General features: G+C 42.6%; 3 protein-coding genes across 3 annotated transcripts in view; 1 reads left to right on the forward strand and 2 right to left on the reverse strand.

The window, feature by feature from the left end:
- The first annotated feature begins 72 nt into the window (after positions 1–72).
- Positions 73–7,909, forward strand: tram2 (translocation associated membrane protein 2). The gene is made up of 11 exons (XM_069158110.1): positions 73–257; positions 2,442–2,505; positions 2,753–2,862; positions 3,887–4,003; positions 4,095–4,153; positions 4,995–5,079; positions 5,262–5,332; positions 5,619–5,723; positions 6,031–6,174; positions 6,895–7,052; positions 7,197–7,909. The coding sequence occupies exons 1-11, from the start codon at positions 138–140 to the stop codon at positions 7,271–7,273; spliced, it is 1,110 nt and encodes a 369-aa protein (XP_069014211.1). The 5' UTR covers positions 73–137; the 3' UTR covers positions 7,274–7,909.
- Positions 7,910–8,229: 320 nt separating this feature from the next.
- efhc1 (EF-hand domain (C-terminal) containing 1) lies at positions 8,230–12,262 on the reverse strand. Its single transcript, XM_069158712.1, has 10 exons — positions 12,113–12,262; positions 11,421–11,642; positions 11,052–11,339; positions 10,752–10,901; positions 10,269–10,446; positions 9,695–9,915; positions 9,423–9,563; positions 8,883–9,096; positions 8,469–8,621; positions 8,230–8,301 (listed from the first exon to the last, which is right to left on the reverse strand). Exons 1-10 carry the CDS (start codon positions 12,173–12,175, stop codon positions 8,276–8,278), a joined length of 1,656 nt encoding a protein of 551 aa, XP_069014813.1. The 5' UTR covers positions 12,176–12,262; the 3' UTR covers positions 8,230–8,275.
- A 648-nt stretch (positions 12,263–12,910) lies between these two features.
- The window catches only part of LOC138203346 (protein eva-1 homolog C), a 71,199-nt gene continuing 58,467 nt past the window's right edge, over positions 12,911–25,642 (reverse strand). Inside the window, exons 6-8 of the mRNA XM_069158112.1 lie at positions 18,678–18,812; positions 15,667–15,840; positions 12,911–14,962 (exon numbers count right to left, since the gene is read on the reverse strand). Coding sequence (XP_069014213.1) covers positions 14,583–14,962; positions 15,667–15,840; positions 18,678–18,812 — 689 coding nt within the window. The 3' untranslated portion in view covers positions 12,911–14,582. The remainder of the gene's footprint in view (positions 14,963–15,666; positions 15,841–18,677; positions 18,813–25,642) is intronic.

The raw sequence follows: 25,642 nt of genomic DNA on the forward strand, positions 1-25,642 counted from the left end.
GCCTCGAAGAAGGTATTTATGACACGGGCCCTTTAAGACGACGCGCATGCGCAAATCACTGAGAAAGTTAACTCCTGAACTTCGTAGTCAGAAAAATTCAGATTTATAAAATAGCAGGGAAAAGTCCGTGAGGTGACATGGCGTTCCGCAGACGGAACAAGAGCTACCCCTTCTTCAGCCAGGAGTTCCTCATTCAGAACCACGCCGACATCGTCTTCAGTTTGGTGATTTTCATTTTGATTGGATTGATGTTTGAGGTGAGATGATTCTTTTTGTTTTCCTCCCCTCGTCTCACTCAGCTGTTTTCAGATGCCTGCTGCAACATCCGAAGATGTGATAGAAATCTGACTCGGTTTGATTTCTGCTTTGTAAAAAAACAACAACAACAACAACCACGACTGGCCTCGTTGGACTTCATCTGAGGAGTCCGGCTGCGAGCTGCCCCGCGGATATATTATGGTGTCTGCAGCTCCTCCGGGTTTTGTGAGCAGTGATCAGTCAAAGTGAACTTATGATTTCAACACAGTTAGAAAGATGCATCTTAAAACACGGAGACACAAACGGACTTCTCCGGATGTGTTCCTTCACGCGTTCAAAGTTTTCGGTGTCTTGCTGTTAACATCTAAGAGTAAAATAAATAATCATCGTGGTACACCTGAAACACTCTTCTGCTGGTTTCGGACGAAGGTTGTTATTAAAAAAATAAAATAAAATAAACTACATCATGTAACTAATGTTTTTTTTATCCTGACAGCGTCTTTATTTCCAGCAAAGAAAATCTGCTGCAACGTTTCCAAAGTTTGTCACATACCGGAGAGACAGATTCAGACCGGAAGTAAAGCTGCTTCCACATTCAAATTAAAAGCAAGCGCAGTTGCTGCCCGCAAGCTCGAGCGCACGTCCGCCAGCAGAAGGTTTTATTTTGAAACGCCAAAGCGGAAGCGGTTTGACTTTCCGTCGCTGACTTGACGCGCGTAGTTTACTGCCACGTCTCAATCCCGGAGCCCAGCAGCGGGGCTGAAGACCTGCTTCCACCTGAGGACATCTGCCCGAGGACATTCAGACACTCCGTTCATCAAGTGTTTCATTAGCTGATTGTTCCTCAAACAGCCGCCGACGGTTAACGGAGTTTCAATCCGGAACCTCGGTTGTGATCACAGCTGGCCGAGGACAGAATAAAGAGGGGGTTTCCTTCATTCCTCTGGTTTCGGAAAAAGAGAACAACAGCGCGACAGATAAAGTGTTGAATTAGACGTGTTGTCAGCAGGATATTAGTGGCCTCGGCGTGTAAGGGAATAACGTGCTGCACTGTGGTGCCCAAACTGGTGCCAGCGGACCAACGGGGTCCCTCAGGGGTCCAACTGGGTCCCTCAGGGGTCCCTCAGGGGTCCAACTGGGTCCCTCAGGGGTCCCTCAGGGATCCAACTGGGTCCCTCAGTGATCCAACGGGGTCCCTCAGGGGTCCAACTGGGTCCCTCAGGGGTCCCTCAGGGGTCCAACTGGGTCCCTCAGGGGTCTCAGCTTTTTAGGGATGCGAATTATTTTCCGATGAACAGAATCATCTTTTTGGTCTTTCAGAAAATTCCAAAGCCAAAGATGCAACTACAACGTTTTGTTCTGGATCAACAACCAAAACATATTCAGATTATCATTGAGAACTAAAGGAACCAGAACATAATTACATTTAAGAAGCTGGAAACAGAGAATTTCTGCAACTCCCCCAAACCCCTCCCCCCAAAAAACAACAACAACAACAACAACAACAACAAACCGGACTCAAAGCAATCAATATACATCTATCTTCACAGCTCTTTCTATAAATTCAGTATGTGCTGAATTCGATGTGTTCATCTGGGACTGAGAGACATAATTCATAAAGGGTTTGATGGTTCCCAACCTGATGGGACAGCTGATGTGGAGGCGCTACAGGTTGATCCACTGGAGAAAAGACACACCGTGGTTTTATTTTTATTCCGTTCTACCATCTTTTGAGTTTTGAAGACATTAGTTGATTAAACAGTGAGTCAACTGACAGCAATTTTAATTTTAATAAGCTTAATTTGAATTACTATTAGACGTATGCAGTATGAAATCTGTGACAAGCAGTCACAACAGATGCTTCTTATTTTAGGAGTTTATAACGCTTGTAAACAGGTTTAATGGATATCTTTATGGGAGCGCTTGACGTGAAATTATTCAGGGACTCCTGTTATAGTTTCCATTTACTGGTGCGAGGTTGAAACTAACGTAGTCGTGCAGGTTCGATCTTTCAGCAGCACAACTGGAAGACAGACTATTAACAATATTATGTATTCGTATTTCTTTGTCACACCCCTAAATGCTGTGTATATACCTGACTGGATGATACTTGGAAGAGCAGCTTCTTCATTTTACATTCAGACAGATTCACTGCTGCTAATCACATCTCATCTAATTTCCAGGCAACTGCCAAGACGGCCATACTGTTCATTCAGCCTCAGTACAATGTCACCACACTATCACCAGGTATGAAGTGCCAAACCATCATTTAAATACGGACTACTTTCATTTATTGCCGTACTGATTCAATGATTCAGTGTGCCTACATTTTGACTCATACTGTTCATTTATTTCACAGTTTCACTTCTGCTGTTGCTCTTCCTGCACATTGCGTCATTGTGTTTCTGTCACTGGTTCACGAGTGTTGCTCCAGGATGTTGAACACGCCTGTGATTACAGACACGTGTGTCTCCCCTCTCATGTGTGTGCTCAGAGGGTGAGGTGACGCTGTACCACTACGGATGGAAGGACTGTGCCACCATCCTGTTCTACTTCTTCATCGTCATCATCCTCCATGCGGTAGTGCAGGAGTATCTTCTGGATGTAAGCACCTTATGTATTGATTGTTTTCAACAGACGGATACAAAAAAAAAAACAACCACAGGGTAGAAAATGAGGCAGAGGTTTTTTGTTTTTTTTATGGGTCTGCATATTCCTAATAATTTCCTACAAGGTTCTTGGAAAGCAAGTTTAATTTGGCACTAATTTTCAAGAAATAATTGCTCCATTACATAAATATTCCTACATTACAGATTTATCCTTGGAAGTATTCTGGAACGTAAATACGCCTCAGATTAGTTGAATTGTATGTTTGCCTGTACACCAGTGTCACATTTCTGCGTGTTCAGCTGCTCTGCTCTACACTGACTAAAAGACTAAAGGTTATGGAGCAATTCATTTGAAATGACTTAAAGCAAGAGTATCCATATAACACTTGGTTTTCTTGTAGTTGGTACCAAATTACACATTTTCTTTTCTGACTAAGTTTTGTTGTCAGCGTAGTCATGGTCACCAGCTTTTGCAGTGATAAAATTTGAAAAATACTTCGAATATTGCAGTTGTTTACAGTGATACCTACCGTAAGTACACTGTAAAAGTAGTGAAGAAGATAAATCGACTATACTGAAGCCAGGATATGAGCGGTTCCACCAGCAGGGGAGTTTGAAACATGTCACATTAAAAACATGATGCTGCTGGCTGTTTTGAAGGCCATTTTGAAAACAGGCCGACATGTTGGTCCAGAGCTCTGAGGAGAGAGTTGTGAAGAGGGGAGTAGTATTTGATCCATCTTCAAGTACGAGTCCATGTGTCATTGTTTAGAAATAGGCCAGCCAGGACGAATTAGGTTTTATTTTAGCACCATCACGGCGGTTTCCAAAGCGTCTTGAAAGGAATACTTCGGCGGAGGAGGGTTTTCAGTAGCAGCTGCCATAAATAGAACAGGTTTTCTCGTCCTACTTATTTGTATTACGGTGACGCTTCCTTGTGCGAGACAATGGCAGAGTCAACATGTCACCTGCTCTGACTGGATCCAGCTGCACTCACATGACCTGTTGTGTTGTTGCAGAAAGTGAACCGACGTCTTCACCTCTCCAAGAGCAAGAACACTAAGTTTAATGAGTCGGGTCAGCTGTGTGTGTTTCACTTGGTGTCAAGTGTGTGGAGCTTCTACATCCTCGTAACGGTGAGTGAGACTGTTCAAATGACAACTTCTTGGTTACGGAAATGCCAATATCAGTATTAACGTGTTGTTTTGTCTTAATTTCTCCACACAGGAAGGATATCTCCTGCATCCCAGCAGCCTTTGGGAGAACTATCCCCATGTACATCTCCGGTATATCATAATTTATACTTGGAACTGTAACTAAGAATTATCGTCCTCATGGGTTGATCTGCAGATAACTTTCCAGATACATTTTTTTTACTAAAGAAAAAAGACCTTCAAAGTTTATCACTAGAAAGTGGGAACGTTAAACCACAGATAATTAAAAAAAAAAAAAAATGTGTTCATAAAACAATATTTTAACAAACAAGTATGCAGATTCTCTTTTTGGTAATTGATTATTTGACCCAAGAGTTATACTTTAAACTTCAAAAATGCACTGACAATTTGTGAAGCTGTCACAAATATTTGAGTCAGTCTCAAGCTCTGTTTTTTGACCACTACTGCTGGTATTCAACTCAGAATCACAAATACTACCTTTTTCAGAAAGATGCTTTTTGAGATGTATTTATTTATTTAGCTTTCGTCTATCTGCTGTAAGTTTATAGCGTACACGACCTTACATGTGCAGCGTCCTGTGCACGCACCATACACAAACAGCCAGAACATTTACATGCATGTCATTAGTAGCGCTTGCTCTCCGATTACACTCCAGTTTCAAACGTTGATGTAAATGAGGAGATTTTCGGGTTTCCTTTGTGACTGAAGGGATCAAGAAGAATTTACATAATAGATTAACGCAGCTACTTTTTGCTGGAGAAATCTGAGACCTCGGCTGTCTACTGGCTTCGCCCCCCCCCACCCCCACCCCACCACCCACCCCCCCCTACCGACATGCTCACATGCGTCAAAGAAAAGCAAGACAGGGAAAGTATCACCGGCAGCATCATGTACATTGTACGTATTTCTTGTTCCTCCCTCTGTCTCTCTCTCATGTATATTTCTGCTCTAGGTTTCAGGTGAAGTTTTTCTACCTCACTCAGCTGGCCTACTGGCTTCATGCCTTGCCGGAGCTTTACTTCCAGAAAGTACGCAAGGTCAGTGGGGAGGCCCTGGGAACTGTGGGAGACCTGGAGTGTGCCTTGATAAGCGCTTGTTTATATTTCTGTGTTTTGGAGCTTGTATATATTCGGTGCGTGTTTTAGACAAGAGTGGAGAAAGAACAAAACACCATCAAAGCCTGAAAATCCTTTGCTAACGAAGGCTGTTTGTGTTTCAGGAGGAGATCTCTCGTCAGCTCCAGTACATCTGCTTGTATCTGCTGCACATCTCTGCAGCCTATTTGTTAAAGTAAGCATCCGGCAGAATAACAAACTAAAACTTCAAAGGCTTGTAAAGAAAAATGAATGCAGAGTGAGAAGAGAAATAGGAAAGAAAGAAAAAAAAGAAAAGAAATGAAACAATCTGAAGTTCATGTTGGAGTTTCTTTGACTCGGTTCCTGGTCTCAAAATTCTGTGCAGCAGCAGATTTCACTGCGTTGCTGAACTTCGTGTCTTTGCTCTATATTATATAAACTACCGTAGCTGCTTTGATGATTTTGGTTTGTCACCTCATTCTGTCTTCTTCCCCGTGTAGTCTGAGTCGTGTGAGTCTCGTACTTCTCTTCCTCCAGTTTGTGTCAGAGCTGGGCTTCCACATCGCCAGACTCTTGTACTTCACTGATGAGAACCATCACAAAATGTAAGGAATCTCCCTTCACAAAGGCTCTTTATGGTTTTAGCTTGAATTCTTCCAAAATATCGGCGCAACTATTGACAACTAACCTCCAGAATATTTTATATTTTTGTGGCCAAGTTGACCTAAATATTTATTTCAAATACAGAAATCCTCCTCCCTAACCTACTGTGTCATGTGTTTCCACCTTGTGACTGAGTTTTGTCAAATATTGTGATATTGCCCTGAAGTTGATCATCTCAACAGCTTTTTTTGGTGTTTTTTTTGGTCTTTTTTTCAACTGACCACGACTTCCCCGTTTGTTGCGTCTCAGGTTTGATCTGTGGGCGATCAGCTTTGTGTTTACACGGATGGCTACGCTGACCCTGATGTTTCTTTCTGTGGGCTTTGGTCTGGCTCGTGCTGAGAATCAGGGACTTGACTTGGAGATGGGCAACTTCAACACTGTACTGATAAGGTGAGGCCTCGCCTCGTCCGTCAGCAGCGAGCAAAAACACGAGCAAGGTCCAACATCTGTGGATAATGATTCATTTTCTCTCACTGTTACAACTGTTCAGTCTAATTACACTTTGGGCCCATAAAAAGGGTTGATTCTTTAAATTGTTGTTTATTGTAATGCAACATAAATTCACAATGAACCAGGAAGGAACTTTGACTTCAATTAGTAAATGAGTAAAAACACTCAAATGGATTAAATGGGACGAGTAACAATTACAATATGAGATTTCAGAATCTTAATTCATAAGAAATCTACAGAAAATGAAGAAAGGATATCTTTGAATATTTGCTTTACCTGCCAGTGTACCTTATTTAAACTATAGTTTCTTAAGTACACTATATTTATTTGCTAAAAATATACTTATTTTAGATGAAAAACAAACTGAAAAGTTTGAAGGTCCGCAACAAACAAAGTAGGTTTTAAAGCACTCTTTGTTTCAGTGTAATTTCTTGTGACAGCAGCACTCTCTTTGGCCCATTTTTCAGTACAACAAAAGTGGTTGCAGATGGGGATAGTCAGAATAAAATAAACTGTTAAAACAGTAGAAATATCCTTCACACCTTATTTCAAACACATTCATAAAGTCTGAAAGTAATTTCACTAATTTGGCACATCATGTCAGACACATTTTCCAAAACAAACAACGGCACTAATCGTCTTGCTTTGGGCCTCTTTCAGGATGACTGTTCTACTGCTGGTGTGTTTGACCCAATCCTGGCTTCTCTGGAAGTTTATCCGCTTCCAGCTGAGGCGCTGGAGGGAGTTCAGGCACGAACAGGCTGTTCGCAAGAAGGCTGCCACGAAGCAACCCCTAAGGCCACTGAAGAGAGACTCACGTGAGTTCAAACACCCGCTCAGACACGTTCCATAATTCACTCGCATCATCTGATAAATAGTTACAGAGGAATCAAGGAACACGTTTTTTTGTTGTTGTTGTCTGTATCACGTTGTAACTTCTCCTTTCTGTCCCTTCCTTTCAGTTGGTCACCATGAAAACGGAGTCCTTAAAGCTGAGAACGGAGCCTCTCCTCGGACGAAAAAACTCAAATCCCCCTAAGACCTACACTCTGACTGGCCTGAACAGTGGCCTTAGCCCCGGCTAAGGTTTCCTCATCAGCACAACAGTGAAGCTGGCGGCCGCCGGCCGCTGAGCTTCTGGCTGAGTATGTCCTAAGATGATACGGGGACTCGGTCACCACAGACTTAGGCCTGAATGCTGGAAAATTAAATCCAGGGAAATCCCTTGAGCCCAACAGACATTTACTCTTCTCATCATATCAGTATTTTTTATACACCCTTTATACACCCACAGCCTGCTATCCCGCCCTAAGGCACACAATTGTATGCAGAGTGATTATAAAGTCAAGTGAACACAGCGTGCGGCACATGTTAATGTGTGTGTCCCTGTTGAATGTGTTGATGCATATCCTCATACATAAGTACTGTATTGGTTGTAGTGTTGTCAGATATTGCAGCTCTTGCCATTGAGCCGGCTTTGCTTGTTTTCTATTTTGGTCCATTGGAGCAGAAAAGCGTTACTGATGATGAGATTACTGTCTAAAAATCGTACACTTTGTCACTGGTCACTTAGCAGATATGCATCAAGTATGTATGTTGGATATTACCGCATGCCATTCCATGTTTTTGCTTTTGTTTTGTTAATTACTTTATTAAATAATGCATTTTTCTGAGACGAGTTGTGGGATTATCTGTTGTAAATTGTTTCTGTTGTTCCTTCCATGCACCTGTTTAGTCAGCAAGAGGGCAACATTTCCAGTTATTGGAAGCAAGAGTTTTCATCGTGGTGTATTTTGCAATAATGTGAGAAGTGCTGGCACCGCCGGTCTGGAAACAGAAATTAATTTGTGACACGTGCAAAGGCTAGTTTTATTTTATAATTTGTCTGAAGTTGTCCAAACTCACCAAATAATTCACCTTCACTGCAGCAGGTATATGTCTTATGCTGAAATGACACATTTTACAAAGGCTTTGAGTCACACTGAATTTATTTCAGGATAAGTAACACTTGGAGCAATAGAATTTCAGGATTTCCTTTACATCACAAAGATGGTTCTGCTGCTTCTCCTGACAAAGAAAGGAAAAAAAAGTAGGAGCATGAACTGATTTACATTTGTCCAGTTTGTTTCTTTTCTTACAGTGACACCTACTGGAAGAAAGGTGTTACTGACAAATAATTCTCGAGTTTTAAATTCTTGTGTTATGTCGAATGGCAGATGAGATTTTTTTTTTACCATTTTGGTCAGCTGGCTGGTTATTTGCGATCCTCACTCCCAGTTTCTGTCGCAAAGAATCCAGCGTCTGAGAGGGGATCTGGCTTGAGATGGACTCCAGGTATGTAAGCACATAGTAGTCGGCATCAGTGAGCACGAAGCGGCGGCTGAATACTAAATAAGAAAAGAGGAATAAAGTTCAATATACTGAGCTTTTGTGTTTTGGTACTGATCCCTCTAATGGAAAATGAAACTAAATAATAATAATAATAAATAACAAAATAATTGTAATGTGAAATACAGCCCGATGTGTGTCCTTCTAGAAACTCGCTATATGAGCCGTACAGCACGTATCTGTCATGTTGTCTTGGAGAAAAGATGCTGGTGTATACATAACAAGGGAATCATTACAGGCTGTTAAAAAGAGAATTTGACCTTCTACAGTGGCTCCAATAGCGAAGTCTGCAGGTGAGTAGAACTCCGGATTCTCCACAGTAGAGCCCGGCTTGGGGACGCGGGTCTTTTTCAGGAACTTGCCAGGGATGATACCAGAGTTTTTGGTGGGCTTTTCAAAAATACTGATCATGTCATCGGCCAGGCAGTAGGACAGGATGAAACGACGGCCTTCGTCTTCGGGATACTGGGAGTCCTGGGACGTAACACAGAACAGCTTGAGCGAGGACAACGTATTTTGTTGTCTATAGCTTAGAAGTGAATCGAGTCTGTAAGTCGCCATCCTCAAATGATCGGCTTCTATTTTGATGCATTTGAATTATGTGTTGGAGTCTTTGTGAACTCTGTGGTCAATCACAGAAGACGTTTCTTGTCCCGGGTTGTGATGTAGAATGAGAAGTGAAGTTTGGCTGATTTAAGTCTTATTGCTGGAATGATGCTCTAACGGTGTTCAATCAACATGCAGTCATTCAGTAGGTTCTGTTTACCAGGCAGCACAAACACAGTCAAACGTTGTCTCACCAGCACGACGCTGTAGTGCAGCACTTTGTTGTTGTTCTCCAGAAACTTTAACACGTCGATTTTGTGAGGCTCAGGAATCAGAGACAAACAATTTTGAAGAGAGTCTTCGAGTGAACCAAAACCATTGTAGGGAGGGATCTCCTGTAAATACAGACCAGAGAGGGTTATTGATGTGAAGAAATAATATGTACTATAATAACACGTATGTACAGAATTTACAGATTCTATTTTTGTTCAGGAAAACACATTAAAGCCACAGCTCAGTTTCTCACCTTGGCCTGAGGCATAACAACCTTCTCTGGTAGCTCCGCAGGTTTCATCTCCAAGTCCGGGTAGTTCTTCTGGTAATATTCTTTAGTGAAGGCATCACAGTTGTACAGCTTGAAGTGACGGCCCAATAGCTTCACAGTTTGACCCAGCTGGAAGTCTTTGGGGGAGTAGTACTCATCCACCTCTGCCAGCGACACCTCCAACACACAGCTGGGGAAGTTCTCTGGAAAGAAAGAAAAGTCATGTGGCAGTTAGGTAAGTAAATAAAATCAGTGTGTCCTAGTGTTTATTATTATTTACTAGATATTTCCACTGTTTTATGTTGTCTAGGAAGTCCAGTTCAGTACAAAGTCAAATATATTTCATCTTTGTGCGTCGTATGATTACTGTGTAGTGCATAAAGTAGTCCAAAACATATCAAAACCAACACTAAACTGCAGAGCAATTTTCCGTAACATTATTATTACGACACATTCTGTAACCTAATGAGAGTGTCTCCCTTCACTGCTACATTGCGCAATAATAAATGAAAAGAATTCAATGTACAATGTAAAGCGACACGGCATTGCACCGTACCCGGTTTGATTTTCTTGGGTAGCCTCTGTCTGCGCATCAGGACGGGTAAGGGATCCCGGCCGCTGTTGGGTTTATGGACTTCTCTGATCTCCACCGTGTCGTCAACCAGGTAATACTGGATGGACACACGCCTGGCCTCCGACTCGTCATCGTGCCACAGAGCAAAGAAACGGAGCACCTGACCAAGACGGGGTTAAATACAGCCTCAGAAAGAGAACTGGTGTGACGGATACAAAGTCTAAAGGCACAAACACTTCAGGGAAATATCATCAAACGATTACTGAAAAAGAAAAAGAATTAGGTTGAATACAGATGACGGAATTACAGGTCATGAAGAAGAAGAGATAAAGGGGATAAAGACATGCTTGATGTCGAAACATTACACCTCTCTCTGCAGTCCACCCAGCGTGTAGGCTGATATGAATAAAACCCAGTTCATTATCATGACGGGTGTCCAGAGGAGCGTTATTTAATCTCATTAACCTTGCGGTCCATGGTGAGAAACTGAAAGACGCGGTCGAACTGGGGGGGTGTCGTGTGGTTCGGCTGAGGGATTTGGCGACGTTTGCTGTAAGGATCCGCTGGCATCGGCTCGGGCTCATTCAGAATCAAACCTTCACGTTCCATGAACTCCTGTGAAGCGAACGAGAGGTCGACACAGACAGAAAGTACATTTGCAGCAGAATTATAAGTGCATTTCCTTATTTTTGAGTCTCACACACACACACAGAATAATATAAATAAATAAGAGACAGAGAGCATTCAGACAGGTGAGTGCTGTACCTTTGTGAAGGCGTCACACTGTGTGATGTGGTACTTCACTCCGTACACCACCAGGTCCATCGCGAGGTTGAGGTCTCTCCACTGGTAATGCTCTCCATGCTCGTCCTTGGGTAGACGCTGGCGCTTGATCCGTCCGCCCTGCGGTATCCCAGAGTTCTCCAGCCTGGGCTCAAAGATGCACATGCTGTCATCCTCGAGGTAGTAGTAGATGACCACAGGGCGCACACGGTACTGCTCTGCAGGGGAATCCAGGATCTCCTCCACAAAGTATGCATAGTAGCGCAACACCTACAACCCAAAACAAGGAACGAAATGGGGTCAAATGGTCACCTTCATTTACCGGTGTTACAACGGGAGGTGTAACCAGACCTTCTTGTCGAAGGCCACATGAGCGGGGATGAAGTCTGCGTGTACTGCCTGGTCGGCGGGCCCATATGTTAGGTTGGGGATCTCAGCGAACAACTCAGTGTTGTCGTGTGGAGTCAGCTGCACCGATAAAAGAGGCTCCTGGCCAATTCCCACAGTGGGGCGACTGGGCAGAGGGAAGCCGTTCTTGTAGCCCAGAGTCTGGGGCCGATGGAAGGCTGACTTCTGCAGACAAATAAGGACGCAATCAATTAGTTGATCTGAAACTCAAAAGAATAATACATTTAAATAACATGCAACATGTGGCGGACTAAATAATAACATATATTACAATAATGGAAAACAACAACCTTGGGGGGAAAAAAAGAGAAAAAGCTCATTATTAAATAGCACATTGTCAACAATTCAGCAGGGAACTGTATTTGTTCCACTCTTATGGAAAATTAAATACAGATTTTAGTTCAAAGCGACAGTCTGCTGTAAAACAGTTAAAAACAGCCCGAAATGCTAACAGCGCCACCAGCAGGCCGGAGTAAATAACACCGTCAAAACTGCAACCAAACGACTGGAGGAATGCAGGAATGGTGTTTCTGCTGCAGAGGATGTCCGACATTAACGTTAAAGCAACGGGACGTTTTAAACATGTAAGGAAACGGAAGTTTATATCTTAACAAACAATCTACAAACAAACCTACCGTCACATCCCAAAATGTATATCCTGGAAAAAATGGCAACCCGTGGTTGTTCCACTTCGACATTTTCACCGGATTTTTCTTTTAATTTTTCTAATTTCTTTGGCTGCACGAGATGTTGAAGGTTTCGTGAAACCTGCGGATCCAATTTGCAGGTTTTGTTGTTGTAAAGCGACTCGACGGCGTGGTATCCATGGAAACAACAGGAGGACAACAATACCGAAATGTTTGGAAAGTAAACAAGAATGTCCCGAAAACTACAACAAAAACAACAACACAGTTCAGAGGGAAAATCCGAGGAAATAAAAGTAATGTCAGAATTGTTAAGAAATTGATAACGGAAAGCATCCTAAAAAAAAATAATAATAATAAAAATAAAAAAAACAACTTCTATTGGACTTGTTTCGTGTTTTATAAAGCTCTGTGGGCGATGTAGTTTACGAACTACTATCAATTCACGTAAAGTAGTTACATGATTGATTATGTTAATTGTAGTATGACGTTTGCAGAAACTGTAGAGCCCTATTCTTACCACCAGGGGGCGAGCAGCGGCAAGAAACGAGTTCACCAGCAGTTGTGTAACTCCTGTACAACCATGTGTTCAACACATTACTTAATGTACTTACATGATCACTTTAAAGCTGTCTTTTCTGTGCGGGTCACGATACAACGGAAAAAAAAGTGTGCATAACTGCAGAGTAACATAACTTTGTGCACATTTGAAGTGACATTTAAAATGAAAAACATATAATTTCAGAGGAAAATGTACAACATTAAAATACATTACTGCTTGTTTTTGAACACAGTTTATTTCAAGCACAGGCGTCATATTTTGGTCTCATGTTATTGGCACATTTTTAATCCCATTCAAATTTAAACACACAAACTGTCACGATAAAAGCTATGTAAATGTGGCGGTTTTCATGAGGATGACCCTGATATGTCCTGTGTACTCTCTAATTAAAACTCTCAGTCAGGAAAATACCAAGCTGTTTATAAAAACTATTATTATTTCTATGCTTGAATCCAAGGAAGCATAAACAGAGCTGTACTGACAATAGCTTATTATTAAACTGGTAACATGATTTAAGAGAAGCAGGTTAACATGACCATCGTGAACAATATTTCTGCAGTGCCAGTTCCTTCTTCAGATGGCTGTGAGCAGTGATTCCCACAAGCATCTTTTTTTTTTTAGCACTGATTTCTTTGAAATAAGGGCATGTTTGGCACAATACGTAAAATTCACACAATTCTTTATGAGTGAGGACCAGAAAAATAAACTTCTAGCAAAAATCACTGGTACAAAATTGGCATATTCTGGTAATGTACTTTACATCTGTGGAGACAACAAGTGCATTGTTTAACAGACATTCAGATTTTACACATGATAAAGTTTAGCAAAGCAGCAGTACTGACAAACGGGAAAACATAAATGTTAAGTTAAATGTAGGATTTCTAATTGTTAAATAATTTGAACAGTTACTGAGAGAAACACCAGCTGCGATCTTGACAACAGAGCTAGAAAAGGCCCTGCACTGTGAAATAAACATACTGTATCCAAAATAAGGTTCAATCACTAAAAACCTCTTTGAGGCTCTTTATATGATATTTCTAATTCTTTTATTTAAATGCTGACATAGCTGTTTAAATGGGCTGATCCCCTTCGTAGGAAGCAAATACATCAACCAAACACAGAAACACTAGGATTGCATCCCTGAGGTGCCAGACAACCTTCGCCAAGTATAAAAATATCTCATAATAAACCATACTTGAAAACAAAAATACACAACATCAATAAACTATTAAATATTATAAAATATATTTCATAAGGGTTGAGATGAATTCCCCCTAAAAATATCTTTTTGGTTTTATAAAGCTCAAAAAAGGCAGCAAGGTTACTCACTGAAAAGATTGTCTTACATTGTCCCATTGTCAAGTGCACTCGCTTTAAACTGAGCCCTCGGTTGCAGTTCACACTGGAATACTGGAGGGTGCTGAGCGTGAAGCTCCAACTGTCGCAGTCTCTTCCAGCTGCCGCAGCTGAGTTTTGTATGAATCAGACCTGTCTGAGGCCGTAGTCCTTCAGTCACCGCGTAAGTCTCTGCAGGCCTGTGTACGTCTCAGGCAGCTAACCCATAAATCCCAACTTCAAAAAGGCCTGCTGAGGTCACGGGCAAGGCAGCGTAGCCTTTCACCTCTTGCTTCCGGCAGTAAGAGCCAGCTAATGGGCGAGCTTACCATTCAGAGTGGGAGCTTATGGTCCTGCTCGAACGGGGTACAGCTTATGATACCCAGAGGAATATGCAAACTGGCAGAGAGGGAGGAGAGGTGTGCAATACCTTCCACTGGTCTCATCAGTGAGAGTCCACAGTTGCTTTTGCATGCTTTCTTGTAAAGCTTCATCCCCGCCTTGTCTCTTTCCTTTTTAAACCTAAGTGCGTCCTAAAGCTTGTTGGAGTCATGTAAGCGGTCCTCAGTAATAGCGATTGAGGCTCCGTGTCCCTGGGATGTCTGGCTGCCCGTTCATCCAGATCTCTCGGATGATTCGCTCCCTTTCCTCGAGCCTCTGCGCTCGCTCCAGCTCCTCTGCTGACGTGAACACGTTCATGTTAAGCGTACGTTCAAAGCGCCGGTGTCTCCGCGCCGACAGGTCTGAGGTGGTGTCCCAGTCCGAGTCCGAGTCGCTGGAGTCCGAGGACGAGTCGGCAGGGCGAGCTCGTTTCTTGGTGGGGGGCCGCTGGCGGGGCTGGCAGTCGGTGCGACAGGAGATCTGGACCACCAGGGCGAAGAGAGTGAGGAAGAGGCCCAAACACACACCACAGACAAAGAATAGTGCGGCCCGCTCTGGGTGGTCTGTTGTGGAGGAACAAGAGCACGAACACGAGGGAGGGAAGCGTTACATTTAGTCGATTTCTTACAGAAAACATGCCCGACATTTAATTGGCTCTTCCTTACTCATGTTGAGTTTCTTTTATCTTTCCCTGACCTGTTTAGCCAGCTATATTTCACCTGATGGCTCACTCACTGTAATGAACATTGACAGCATACTTACAGCTCAGACTTCCTTCCCAGGCTCAGTCTCTTGGTTTACTTATAATGTTTCACAAACGTTGCTACTTCTGCTGTGTTCAGAAAAACCACGTCAAGTTCAAGTTGGACTAGAGCCTTTCTCTTCATCTAAATATCTTTCACTGACAAAAAAGTGGCATAATATATAATTATAACTCAAACTGCAAATAATAAAGGTCATAAAATATCATGGCTGATTACAACTTTGAAATTTCAGTCACAGAGCGCAAGGTAATAAAACAGGAAAGACACGAACCACTCCAGCGTCTGGTTTAGAAGCTGCTTAGAGCAGGTGACCGACAGAGTGTAGTGTAGTGTAGTGTAGTGTAGTGTAGTGTGTGTGTGTGTGTGTGTGTGTGTGTGTGTGTGTGTGTGTGTGTGTGTGTGTGTGCCCACCAGCCTTATTTCTCTAAAAAGATCTCCACCACCAGAGTCTGTATTTTACACGTGATGTGATGCCACATTAGATTGCGTGAATGTCGTCCTACCCGATATGTAAGTGTAGGCTGCCAGTGCGTTGCTGATGAGGGCCATGTTGGCGCTGGAGGTGGCGTTGATGATGGGATTCATGTCTGGGAGCCTCGGTGGACGTTCTCCTCCTCCTTTTCCACGTTCTGAGGACTTCTCCTCGTCGGGGTTCGTCTCCCTAATCTTTTTCCTATCTGAAAAAACAAATGAAAGGAACAGATGGTGGCACAGACCAGACTACATTCTAAAAGAAAAGCACGCCGTTCATCGGCCATTTGAATTATTGCCATGAACACACGGATGTGTTTATTAAATAGTTGAACATGAATACACTCTGACATCAGAATCCGCGGTCCGACATTCAGTGACTCACTGAGTGAGTTTCAAGCAATTCATTCCCGTCAGATTATGACGGTGCAGCTTGGGTCATTTGCAGTACAGTGAGAGCGTAGTGTAATTACAGCGTTCACAATACTGAGTCATGTACAAGTTCCCGGCAGTTTTTAGGAGATTCTACGAGAATATGCTTCTGTGAAAAGATGCATCATGCATAAGACACATGCATGTTCTCAGACAGCTGGTGTGATTCAGAAGACAACACAACATCCGCTTCTGTCCGGTTCACTCTGACTCAGGTCATTAAGTAACAGAGAACCACATGGAAAAAGTTTCCTCTTTGGCAACATTTCAAAAGCTCCCAGAAATCTCAGAAAACTTCTATTTATAGATGGGAACAACAGTTTCCTGGGTTTTCATGAGCGATAACTTCAGAGTTTGCCTGCTGGTTTGTCATGTGCGTGCAAAACGGTGTGGATTAACACTCATTTTCTGAGTGCAGTCACCTCTAGTTAACCAGAAGACGTGGTTTAGGTGGGATCGAGTGACTACTACAAATTAAGCACCACGAATGGGAAACTGAAAAACAACTTAAGATCTGATATCTGAGGGTGTGTGTGTGTGTGTGTGTGTGTCGGTAGTAATATTTACATGCTTGGAGTGTTTTTTTGTCAGAGAAGGTGAGTATGCTTTGGTGAACTGACACACACTCACCAATGACCTCTAATTGCTGAGTCTCTGAGGTGTGTCAGGCTCTCTTTATCTGATAAATGCAGTTTAGACTGGAGTTGCTCACTGAGGAGGTAAATGTTTCCACCTGGACCCACGGCTGTGGTGCAAACATCACCTGACAATAACACCAGTCCATCCTGGTATATAGCAGTAGTTGTTGTTTCTATAAAATAATTCATTAATGTGCAATCCTAATCAAATGACATGTTGTATATTTGTAATGTAATGGCACTAATATTTAAAGGAAATGTGTCATTATGGGTATACTCAGCATTATGGCTAAAGGGAGAAAAATAAACAACACTGGAATAAATTAGCAGTAAAAATAGAGAACAAGAATGACCAAATAATCTCTGGGAACTGCAGTTCAGAAATGCCACAGCAGCAATCATATGGGACCAAACAAAGACAATAAAATGTCAAAAACTCTTGTTTTACAACTTTGGATCTATTTCTCTCAAAAGATGTTGTTGTGCCAAGCAGTGTCACAATCCCCAAAGTTTTATTTCAAATTCTAGACATGCCCCAAAGTTTGTAAAGATTCCAAATAAGACAGGCTGAATTCAAAATGCTATTTCATATAATGGTGTCTCTATAAAAGCCTTGGCATCCTGGGTTTAAATATTTCATTTGCTGTCAGCATCACATGGTTTTATTGAATTGTTGTAACAAGCTCATAAGAGGGAGGGATGTTTGAAAGTTAAGTGAAAGCAGAAGCAGAACGTCCCGGGTTGAAAGAGGGACTTGTACAGTATATGTAAAGGTTATTATGGATTAGGAATTTCAAGGCTTGGATCGAGGATTTTTGGAGAAATATGTTTTCGCTTCCTGGAAGTTGGATGAAGAAGTTTATAACCACTCAATAGCTGTATAGTAAATGTAAAGCTGGAGACAAGCAGCCAACTATCTTATCTTATTTTAGCTAAGCTAGTTGGTAGTCTGTATCTGTCTGCAGGTAATAAAATCTGCCTACTAGCATTGGCATCACAAAATGTGTTAATCTGACATTTTTTGTTGGTTTGATCCACACCAAGAAACAAACAGTAAAAGTATTTTAAGCTTTTATAGGGAGATCTCGACTCTTTCTTGGCAGCGAACAGCGGCTTCCCGTTTCTTGTCTCGCTGCACCTCTTGGTGATGACTGTCAAGCAGAAAGACCGAATTACTTTTCAAAACCTCATCACGCTGTTCAGCTGAAACTGACCAAAGAGAAACGGTACCAATTAAAAAAGCAAGGCGGCGGCACAGTAAAACGCCTCTTTTCCTGCTCTCATATAGGAGATTCGCGTCTCCTCTTTACGTTGCGTTCGCTGTCACAGAATCACGTGGGAGATGGAAACAGGTTTTTCCAGATGAGCGGCAGGTGGAGCGTTCAAAGCCAGCGCAAAAGGACGTGAAGGCAGTCGTGCGTTTGGAGCTGTCGGCACCACAGCGCACGTCTTCTGTCCTCTCCCTCTCTTAAGTCCTCATTCATTCGTCTACCCTCCTAATCAGTACAGTGCCGGTAGCTGAGCAGTAGTAATTAGTGCGCTGGATGCAGGCCGCCGTCTCTCATGAATAAAGCTTTGTTTGAGCTTCTTTCCTTGCTGGCGTCTCTTCTTTTTCATTCTTTCATTTCACTGTTCTGACTCGGTGTTCTCCCTCGTTCTGTCCCCGGGAGTCGGACATTACAACGGATTGATTTAAACTGTGGTTACGTACAGTGAAATCATTGGTTCTCGGGAAAGCCGTATATTTTTAAGAGCAGTATTCATAAAAAGGTCCAAACCACCAATGGCTCTGCGTGAACACATATGGAACCGGTTGAACTTGCGTGACTTTTAATATACATACATATATGCGCAGACTGGAGACCTGAATTACGGTTTCTCTTGATGCCTGGGAGGCCGTGTGACTGGTTAGTGTTAACGGCTCACCATGGGAGGTACTGAGTGTGTAAGTTTGTGTTTGTCATTTTGCTCACCTGGAACAATGTCAGGGCTTTTGACCGAGTTCCCTTCCGGAGGGCCGTCTCCCACTACGTTGGGGTCATGGGTGCCGAGCGGTGGGTGGTACACTGGCGGTCGGGGGCCCTGATCCTGGAGCAACTTCTTTGGAACTTCAAAGAGAAGGAAAGGTGGAGCAAAGGAAAGAAAGACAGTCTAATTAGATGACGTAGTTTTGATTGATTACAGCTCTGCAAAGATGGGTTCCGCGTAGAGCTCGGCCATTACATCGATCAGCCAATATTGTGTGTTGATATTCATTTACACGTAGATATTTTACAGGTTATATTTGTCCAAATTATAGTTTCATAAAATTGTATATATTTGAGAACATTTTTTGAGCCACAGAAACATTGTCTCATGTTATCAGACCCAAATTCGCTGCGTAGATACGTGGGCTCCGTTGAGGATTGTTTGCGGCCGCGTAGTCGGGCTCATCCTGAAACTCTCGGAGCAGCCATTTAACCAATCGGCATTCACCGCCAGATTCCGTCTGCTGTGCACAGAAACTCGTCGTTGGAATGACTTCAATGTCACCGCGCTCAGCCACCGCCAGCGGTCGTTCACCGGTCCGTCGGCCGGAGTGGCTGAGCAAACGTTAATACGAACATGGTTTCCAGACTACGACCACATCGAAGACGGACGCTGCGCAGAACAGTTGGGCGGAACCAAGCTACACACCTCTAACAGACGCTTTCAGGTTGATGGAGCTCCATTTGTAGCGTGGCCGTTGCCCAATACAGCCAACACACGCAGAGCGACATCTGTTTGACGAGTCCCGTTTCTGGATCCCTGACGAACATAATAAAAAAAGAGACTCTTTTGCCTTCAGTTTTTGGTTTCTTTCAACTCTCGGGGGGGAAACTTTTCATCTGCTCTTTAGCTGCTTATGTTCACCGGTGCTCGTCCGTGTCACCATTAGGAGACACTAACTGTGTCTGCCTGACCCCGCAGTCCAAAACCAACAAGTTAAGAGAGAGAAAGCTGTTCTGGCTTGAGAAATATAATGTTAAAATTTTTTATTTTCATCGCAATTTTTGCAGATGAAATTTCTGTTTGATTATCAAATCAACTACTTGATTAAGCTACTGATCATTTTGGCCCTATTCTGGACAAGACTTTAACAGAATGTAGGGTGTGGTGGCTTTAACCCAAGTATGATCAAACTGTTGCTGGTGATTAAGAGTCACTTCTCATGTCCCATTACATTCAGGCTAAAATGAAAGCAAAAACACTTGCAGTGATCGCAGTGTAAGGAGCTATGAATAAGACGGCGTAAACAACATCGTGGCCATGATTCACTCCTCCTGACCTTGCACACGGATTCCCAAAAGTGAAACTGCGCCCACCTCCCCATCGCTCCACAACCCCCAACCTAACAGTGTCCTGTGAGTCAGGGAGTCTGCACTGTTTCCCTCAGACACAAACCCACGACGCAGAGGTCTATACATTCCTGCCTGCTCACATGTGGTTTTGGAGGCCCGGGCCATGCTCCGGTCACTGTGTTTGTCTGCCCTGTCAGATTGGTGGTGGTTTACAGCTTGGGCAGATGTCTGTCTGTCTGTCCAGCTGCCTGTCACTCTTGCATTTTTATTGCTCCGGACAAACAAATAGGCCATGAAGAAAAATGTGCTGCCTGGTTTTGCTGACATCAGGGGTACTAATAGTGAAATTGTGACATGTGATTTGGGGGTAAAAATGGACCAGTTGTTTAAAGGCCAATGAATAAACATACTGATCAAATTTCCAGAGACATATTTTGGCGGTGATCCAAGAGCCAATCAAAGCACAGGAAGGCGTAGAGCAGGCCGCACTCCCCCCTTTTCACTGGATACTACTTATGCCCTGGCCACATTACAAGATTTTTCCAATTGTAAGCAATGATGAAAAGACTGCACATTTAACTACTGACGTTTACAGGTTTTCACTGAGGTCCTTCTAAAGATAATTCTAATGACATTTTTTTTGTATTAGATTAGAATATTTTTACTAGATAGACAATACAGATTGACAGGAAATATTAGTGGAGGGATTCTCTTTAGCCAAATGGCTGATGTTGCAGTTTCATGGTCTGCATACTAATCAAACACATGACGTGGCAAATGCTTAACAACAACTGTCTCTAAGGAACTCGTATCAAAAAGTAGGAAAATATGTCTGCTTCTCAGGTACACCTACATCTTACCTCCACCTTACAGAGTGTATTCATTTCTAATATTTGATCCCAAGCTCAAAAAGTAAGCCATTTCTGCAAGTTTGTAGCTTTTGTGGTTTGTGATGGTATTTGCAAAAAAAAGAAAAGAAAGAAAGACAAAAACAGAAATGACAGCAAGATTGTAAAGTATGTAGAAAGTATTTATTTGCAGAGAACTGAAGATTAATAGTTAAAGTAAATAAGGATTAACTGTTAAAAACGATTAAGCAGTGATTCTATGTGAATTAATTCCCATTGCAGGAAAGTTCTTTATCAGTATCAAAACAATGAAAAAAGAACATGAAGGCTATTGAAATTAGACAGACTTTCAAACTATATAACTCAATTTGTATTGCATTCTTTAGTCCTTCATTTACACATTTGCTTATTTTCTTTTACACCGCAGTCAGTGGAAACAGTGATCGAATAAGAAAGAGCTTTACAAAGTCTACACACTAGTACTCACTTTTTAGCTATCCAGACATGCTTCTGTCAGTTACAGAGGGAAAGATATATGGAGCAATGCAGATGTGGGAAAAGGGTTTGATGTTATCTTACTGCAGAACTTGAGAGCCAATCAACAAAGCTGGTTCAAAGAACTTCGAAAACTTCAAACAGTTCCACAAACTCTTGTTCCTGCTTTGCTTTTCTACCATGAGCCCAAAGGCAGAAGGCTGATGTCATACCTGCATCGAACAGAAGTGTAGTAAATGATTTCTGGTCTTTGTGTTTTTGACAATATTCTCACAATGAATTGTGTGAATAGCAAAAACAATAGAGTGTCAGGTACGTTGCCATATGTAAGGGTTGTAGAAACGTATATTCTTACATTTAAGTACCCCTCTGTGATTGCATCATCTCATGTGGCGAACCGCACCAATCTGTCAACTAAATAGGTTAAAAAACCAAGAATTTGAAACCCCATTTTATCCAGGTCTGGTTGGCTCAAACTAAATAAACACAGGCCAACGCAGGAGGATGTAAAGAAAAAAAAGAAAAGGAGCAAAATTAAGAAATGGGATTTGGCCTGGCAGCTCCGCCTGTTCTTCCTCATCAGTCTGACACTAATCATGGGTCTTACAACTCTCCCGCTGCCACGCTGCCACCATCCCAACGCCACGCCCTGATTACAGCCTTCTGATTGGTCCTAATTGGCTGCACATGTGGCCCGGGGTCACAGCTGAGAGACATCATAATGGGACATATGCTTACACACATTTTTTCACCGTTAAAGGACATGGCATTGCCACATCGCTGCAAACAAAAGCGCATGCACTGCCACACAAATGAAGGCAAAACCTGGCATTCCCACACAGGCTCGAGTAATACGATTCCATCAATCATCCCAAACAACAATTTCCCATGTTTTTCTATGGGCTTTCTTTGTTGGCAAAAGTCAGTACAATATAGTAAGTTGACTGCTGCTCTTCTAAAAATAATTGTCAAAAAGCTAAAACCTCTCGGAGTAAACGGCCACAAACCACACTTACGGAGCCAAGCAGTTAAAACTGAACTAGTAAAAGAGAGAAAAAGGAGTGCAAGGGAGCGAAACCGAGCACATAAATCACACTCTGCAGCCTGCATTATAATGACATGGTCACATAAATGCAGGGCAAATGATTCCTCGCGATTCTTAATATAACTCCACGAAATGGGACCTTTGCCAGAGCCGTACCTCTCCGAGCCCTGCATCGCCACGGGGAGCAAAGATACGAGGCGGGAAAGAGTGCCCATAACAATGGCCGTGTTTACATTGGCAGAGCCCAGCTTTGTTTTCACTGGGCTCTGCAGGCCAGAGTGTGTGTGCACGGCTGTGTTTGTGGGCCATGTGCTGACCAATGCAGAACGCAGTTGGGACAAAGCCCTGTAAGCCAGAGGGGATATAATGAAATATTAAACCACGCTAAACCCGAGATAAGATCAGACCTCGGTCAATAATTTGAACATACTTGGGCCTTTATGAGTATCCATGAAGGTGCTGCTGGGGACTAAATATTTGGGGTATTGTTTTAGGACATGCTTTAATGCTTGGTTTGCTTTAGCTCTCTGAAATATGCGCCGAAAAAAAGGACACCTTAATCTACGCTGACTTTTCAGTGATGCGCTCTCTAAGCTGTACTAATGTGGTGACCCTTATCTAAATCATACTCTATTCTGGGTTAAGCAACAACCGACAACGATGTGCAACTTGACCGAGGTCTGGTTGAGACGTGACGTGTAGTCATTAAAGATGCCGAGAAAAGGCAGGGAGAGTGTGAGAAACTCTGACTCATTTAAATGGCATGAATGTTTAATTTGTTTATGCTGAAATGACAAAAACCCATAACATTTGAGGAAATAAGTTTTCCTTAAACGGACATTGTGCATTTTGGGGAAAAAAAAAAAGTCCATTGAAACAATGTGCTGGCATTTGTGTGCATGTGTGTGTAGGAAGTCAGAGCAAATGCGTCTGGTTTCAATCAGCAGGCAGCCAGTGCCTACTTAATCTGCAACATTAAAGTGCTGGTTAAGGCTCAACATTCACTTCATACACACACTAACCAGCAGCGCCTCCAAAAGCTCAAATCGATGTTTATGGACACTTAAGACTCACAAAAAAATGCTTTTTATGATCTTTTAGGTCTTTTTCTAGCTTCCCACACAGACACCACACAGACAGGCATGCAGACATCTGCACACTCATGAACCCATCCACCAACCCACACACACACACACACACACACACACACACACACACACACACACACATACACATACACAACCATGTTTTACTTAGCTAATGGCATTCCAGCAGAATAACATGCAAGGTGAATAGGGCAGAAGCTGAAGGTGTTGGGATTACATTCTTCCTCTCCCTCCCTTCACCTTTTTCTCTACAACCCCCAGCGTAACACTAACAGTATCCAGCTGACAGGGCTTGAGCATCTGTGTGTGTGTGTGTGTGTGTGTGTGAGAGAGAGAGAGAGAGAGAGAGAGAGAGAGAGAGAGAGAGAGAGAGAGAGAGAGAGAGAGAGAGAGAGAGAGAGAGAGAGAGAACACTTTTGACAGCCTTGTGGGAGACTGAATGTAGTATTCAATATAAAGACAAGATTGAGTACTGCTCGGAAGAGGTTGGCACTGTCTGGTTTACTGACCTGATCCAACTGATCCAAGCTGAGGCATTACAGCCATGTTTTATCTTCCCTAAATTGAATCTACTACTTTGACCTCATACTGTGAGAACGAATGATTTTTTTTTTTAGATGTCTACCTATCTAAATGTCCCTGTGTTTGCATGGCTGTGTGTGTGTGTGTGTGTGTGTGTCAGAGGGCATGATTAACACACTCATTCTTGTCTTATGTACACAAAGTAGAGCAGGTTTAGCACCAGTAATGTGAACTCTACCGAGGGACTGGTGGTCTGCACTGAGGGCTTTTCCTGGTTCTGCTCCATCGGTATTGAAATGTGAGCAATCTGAATTACTCTATTACTTTATTAAGTGTAGTTGTGTGTGTGTGTGTGTGTGTGTGTGTGTGTGTGTGTGTGTGCGCGTGTGTGTGTGTGTGCGCGTGCTATAAAAGAGTTACAACGCTGGGACTGCGTTAGCCATAAAGGAGCCTTAAAGGAGAATACCGGTGGTTTTGAAAGTTTTAGCCCATTAACTGTAAATTGGATCGAATTTACATCACTGTCGACGGTATGTAATGAGTTTTGGAATTTAATTTCCCAATCAGCTTTTTATTGACATTTATTTATCCAAAAAACATGTTAAAAGTTAACCACAAAAACATAGCATCTTGGATTTATGTATTTCAGTCTGTATGAGCATCCTATTGCTCTAATAAAGTATCAGAACTGATGATACAGAGCGCACAAATGCTCCCTATCTGTCTTGTAAATTAAGAGACATTTTTTGGGGAAATTTAAGGGGAAAACCAAGAGATTAAAGGGATAAAATCATCAGGTTGCAAGAAATAGAAACCCTGAGTTGGGAACATTAGCAGTAGGCCAACTGCCATCGGTGTGTTCTTCAGCATGGCACTTAGTCCAAACCAAAAGCCTTTATGGAGCTAATCTGACGCCACTGTTGGAAAACTGTCTGTGTAGTTTACTACACTGATTGTAACTGTGTGATTAAGACAGACGCAGTTTACTCTTACTTCAATAAAAAGTGATTAGAATCAGGCTACAAATCTTGAGGATGGAGAAACAGGTCAGCTCTTTCTTTTGGCTCAGATGTCTGACAAACCAGTGGCCTCAAATGTATCCGGCCACTGTCGATTAAAAAAAACACACTTAAATTGACAAAAGTCTGGTGAAGCTTGTACTCGAGCATCATCTTTAATACAATGCAGGTATACGTGAAGTCCATGTAAACTAAGGCATAGCTGTAACATGACAAAATCCAAAAGCATCCAGCGAGAATCGGGAACAGAGAGAGGGGAACAGCTCACCCCCCCCCCCCCCCCCCCCCCCCGACACTCAGCTGCAAAGCATAGAACTGTTCTCCCATTTTCTTTAATGGATAACACACATCCCTCTGCTGTGAGACACCCACAAATGAACACACACACACACACACACACACACACACACACACACACACAACACACACACACACACACACACACACAACACACACGCCCCAGCATGGGCTCTGAACGTGATCACTCTCACTTCACCACGACCATCAGCTCAAACTCCGAACTCCCAGCTGTTTTGGCTCTTTAAACACTCCCCACACAGGACACATGCGTACACACACAGTT

The sequence above is a fragment of the Embiotoca jacksoni genome, unplaced genomic scaffold (genome assembly GCF_022577435.1).
Source record: "Embiotoca jacksoni isolate LCO1_2020_lvr unplaced genomic scaffold, fEmbJac1.0.p SCAF_23, whole genome shotgun sequence".
NCBI classification, from domain to species: Eukaryota; Metazoa; Chordata; class Actinopteri; family Embiotocidae; genus Embiotoca; species Embiotoca jacksoni.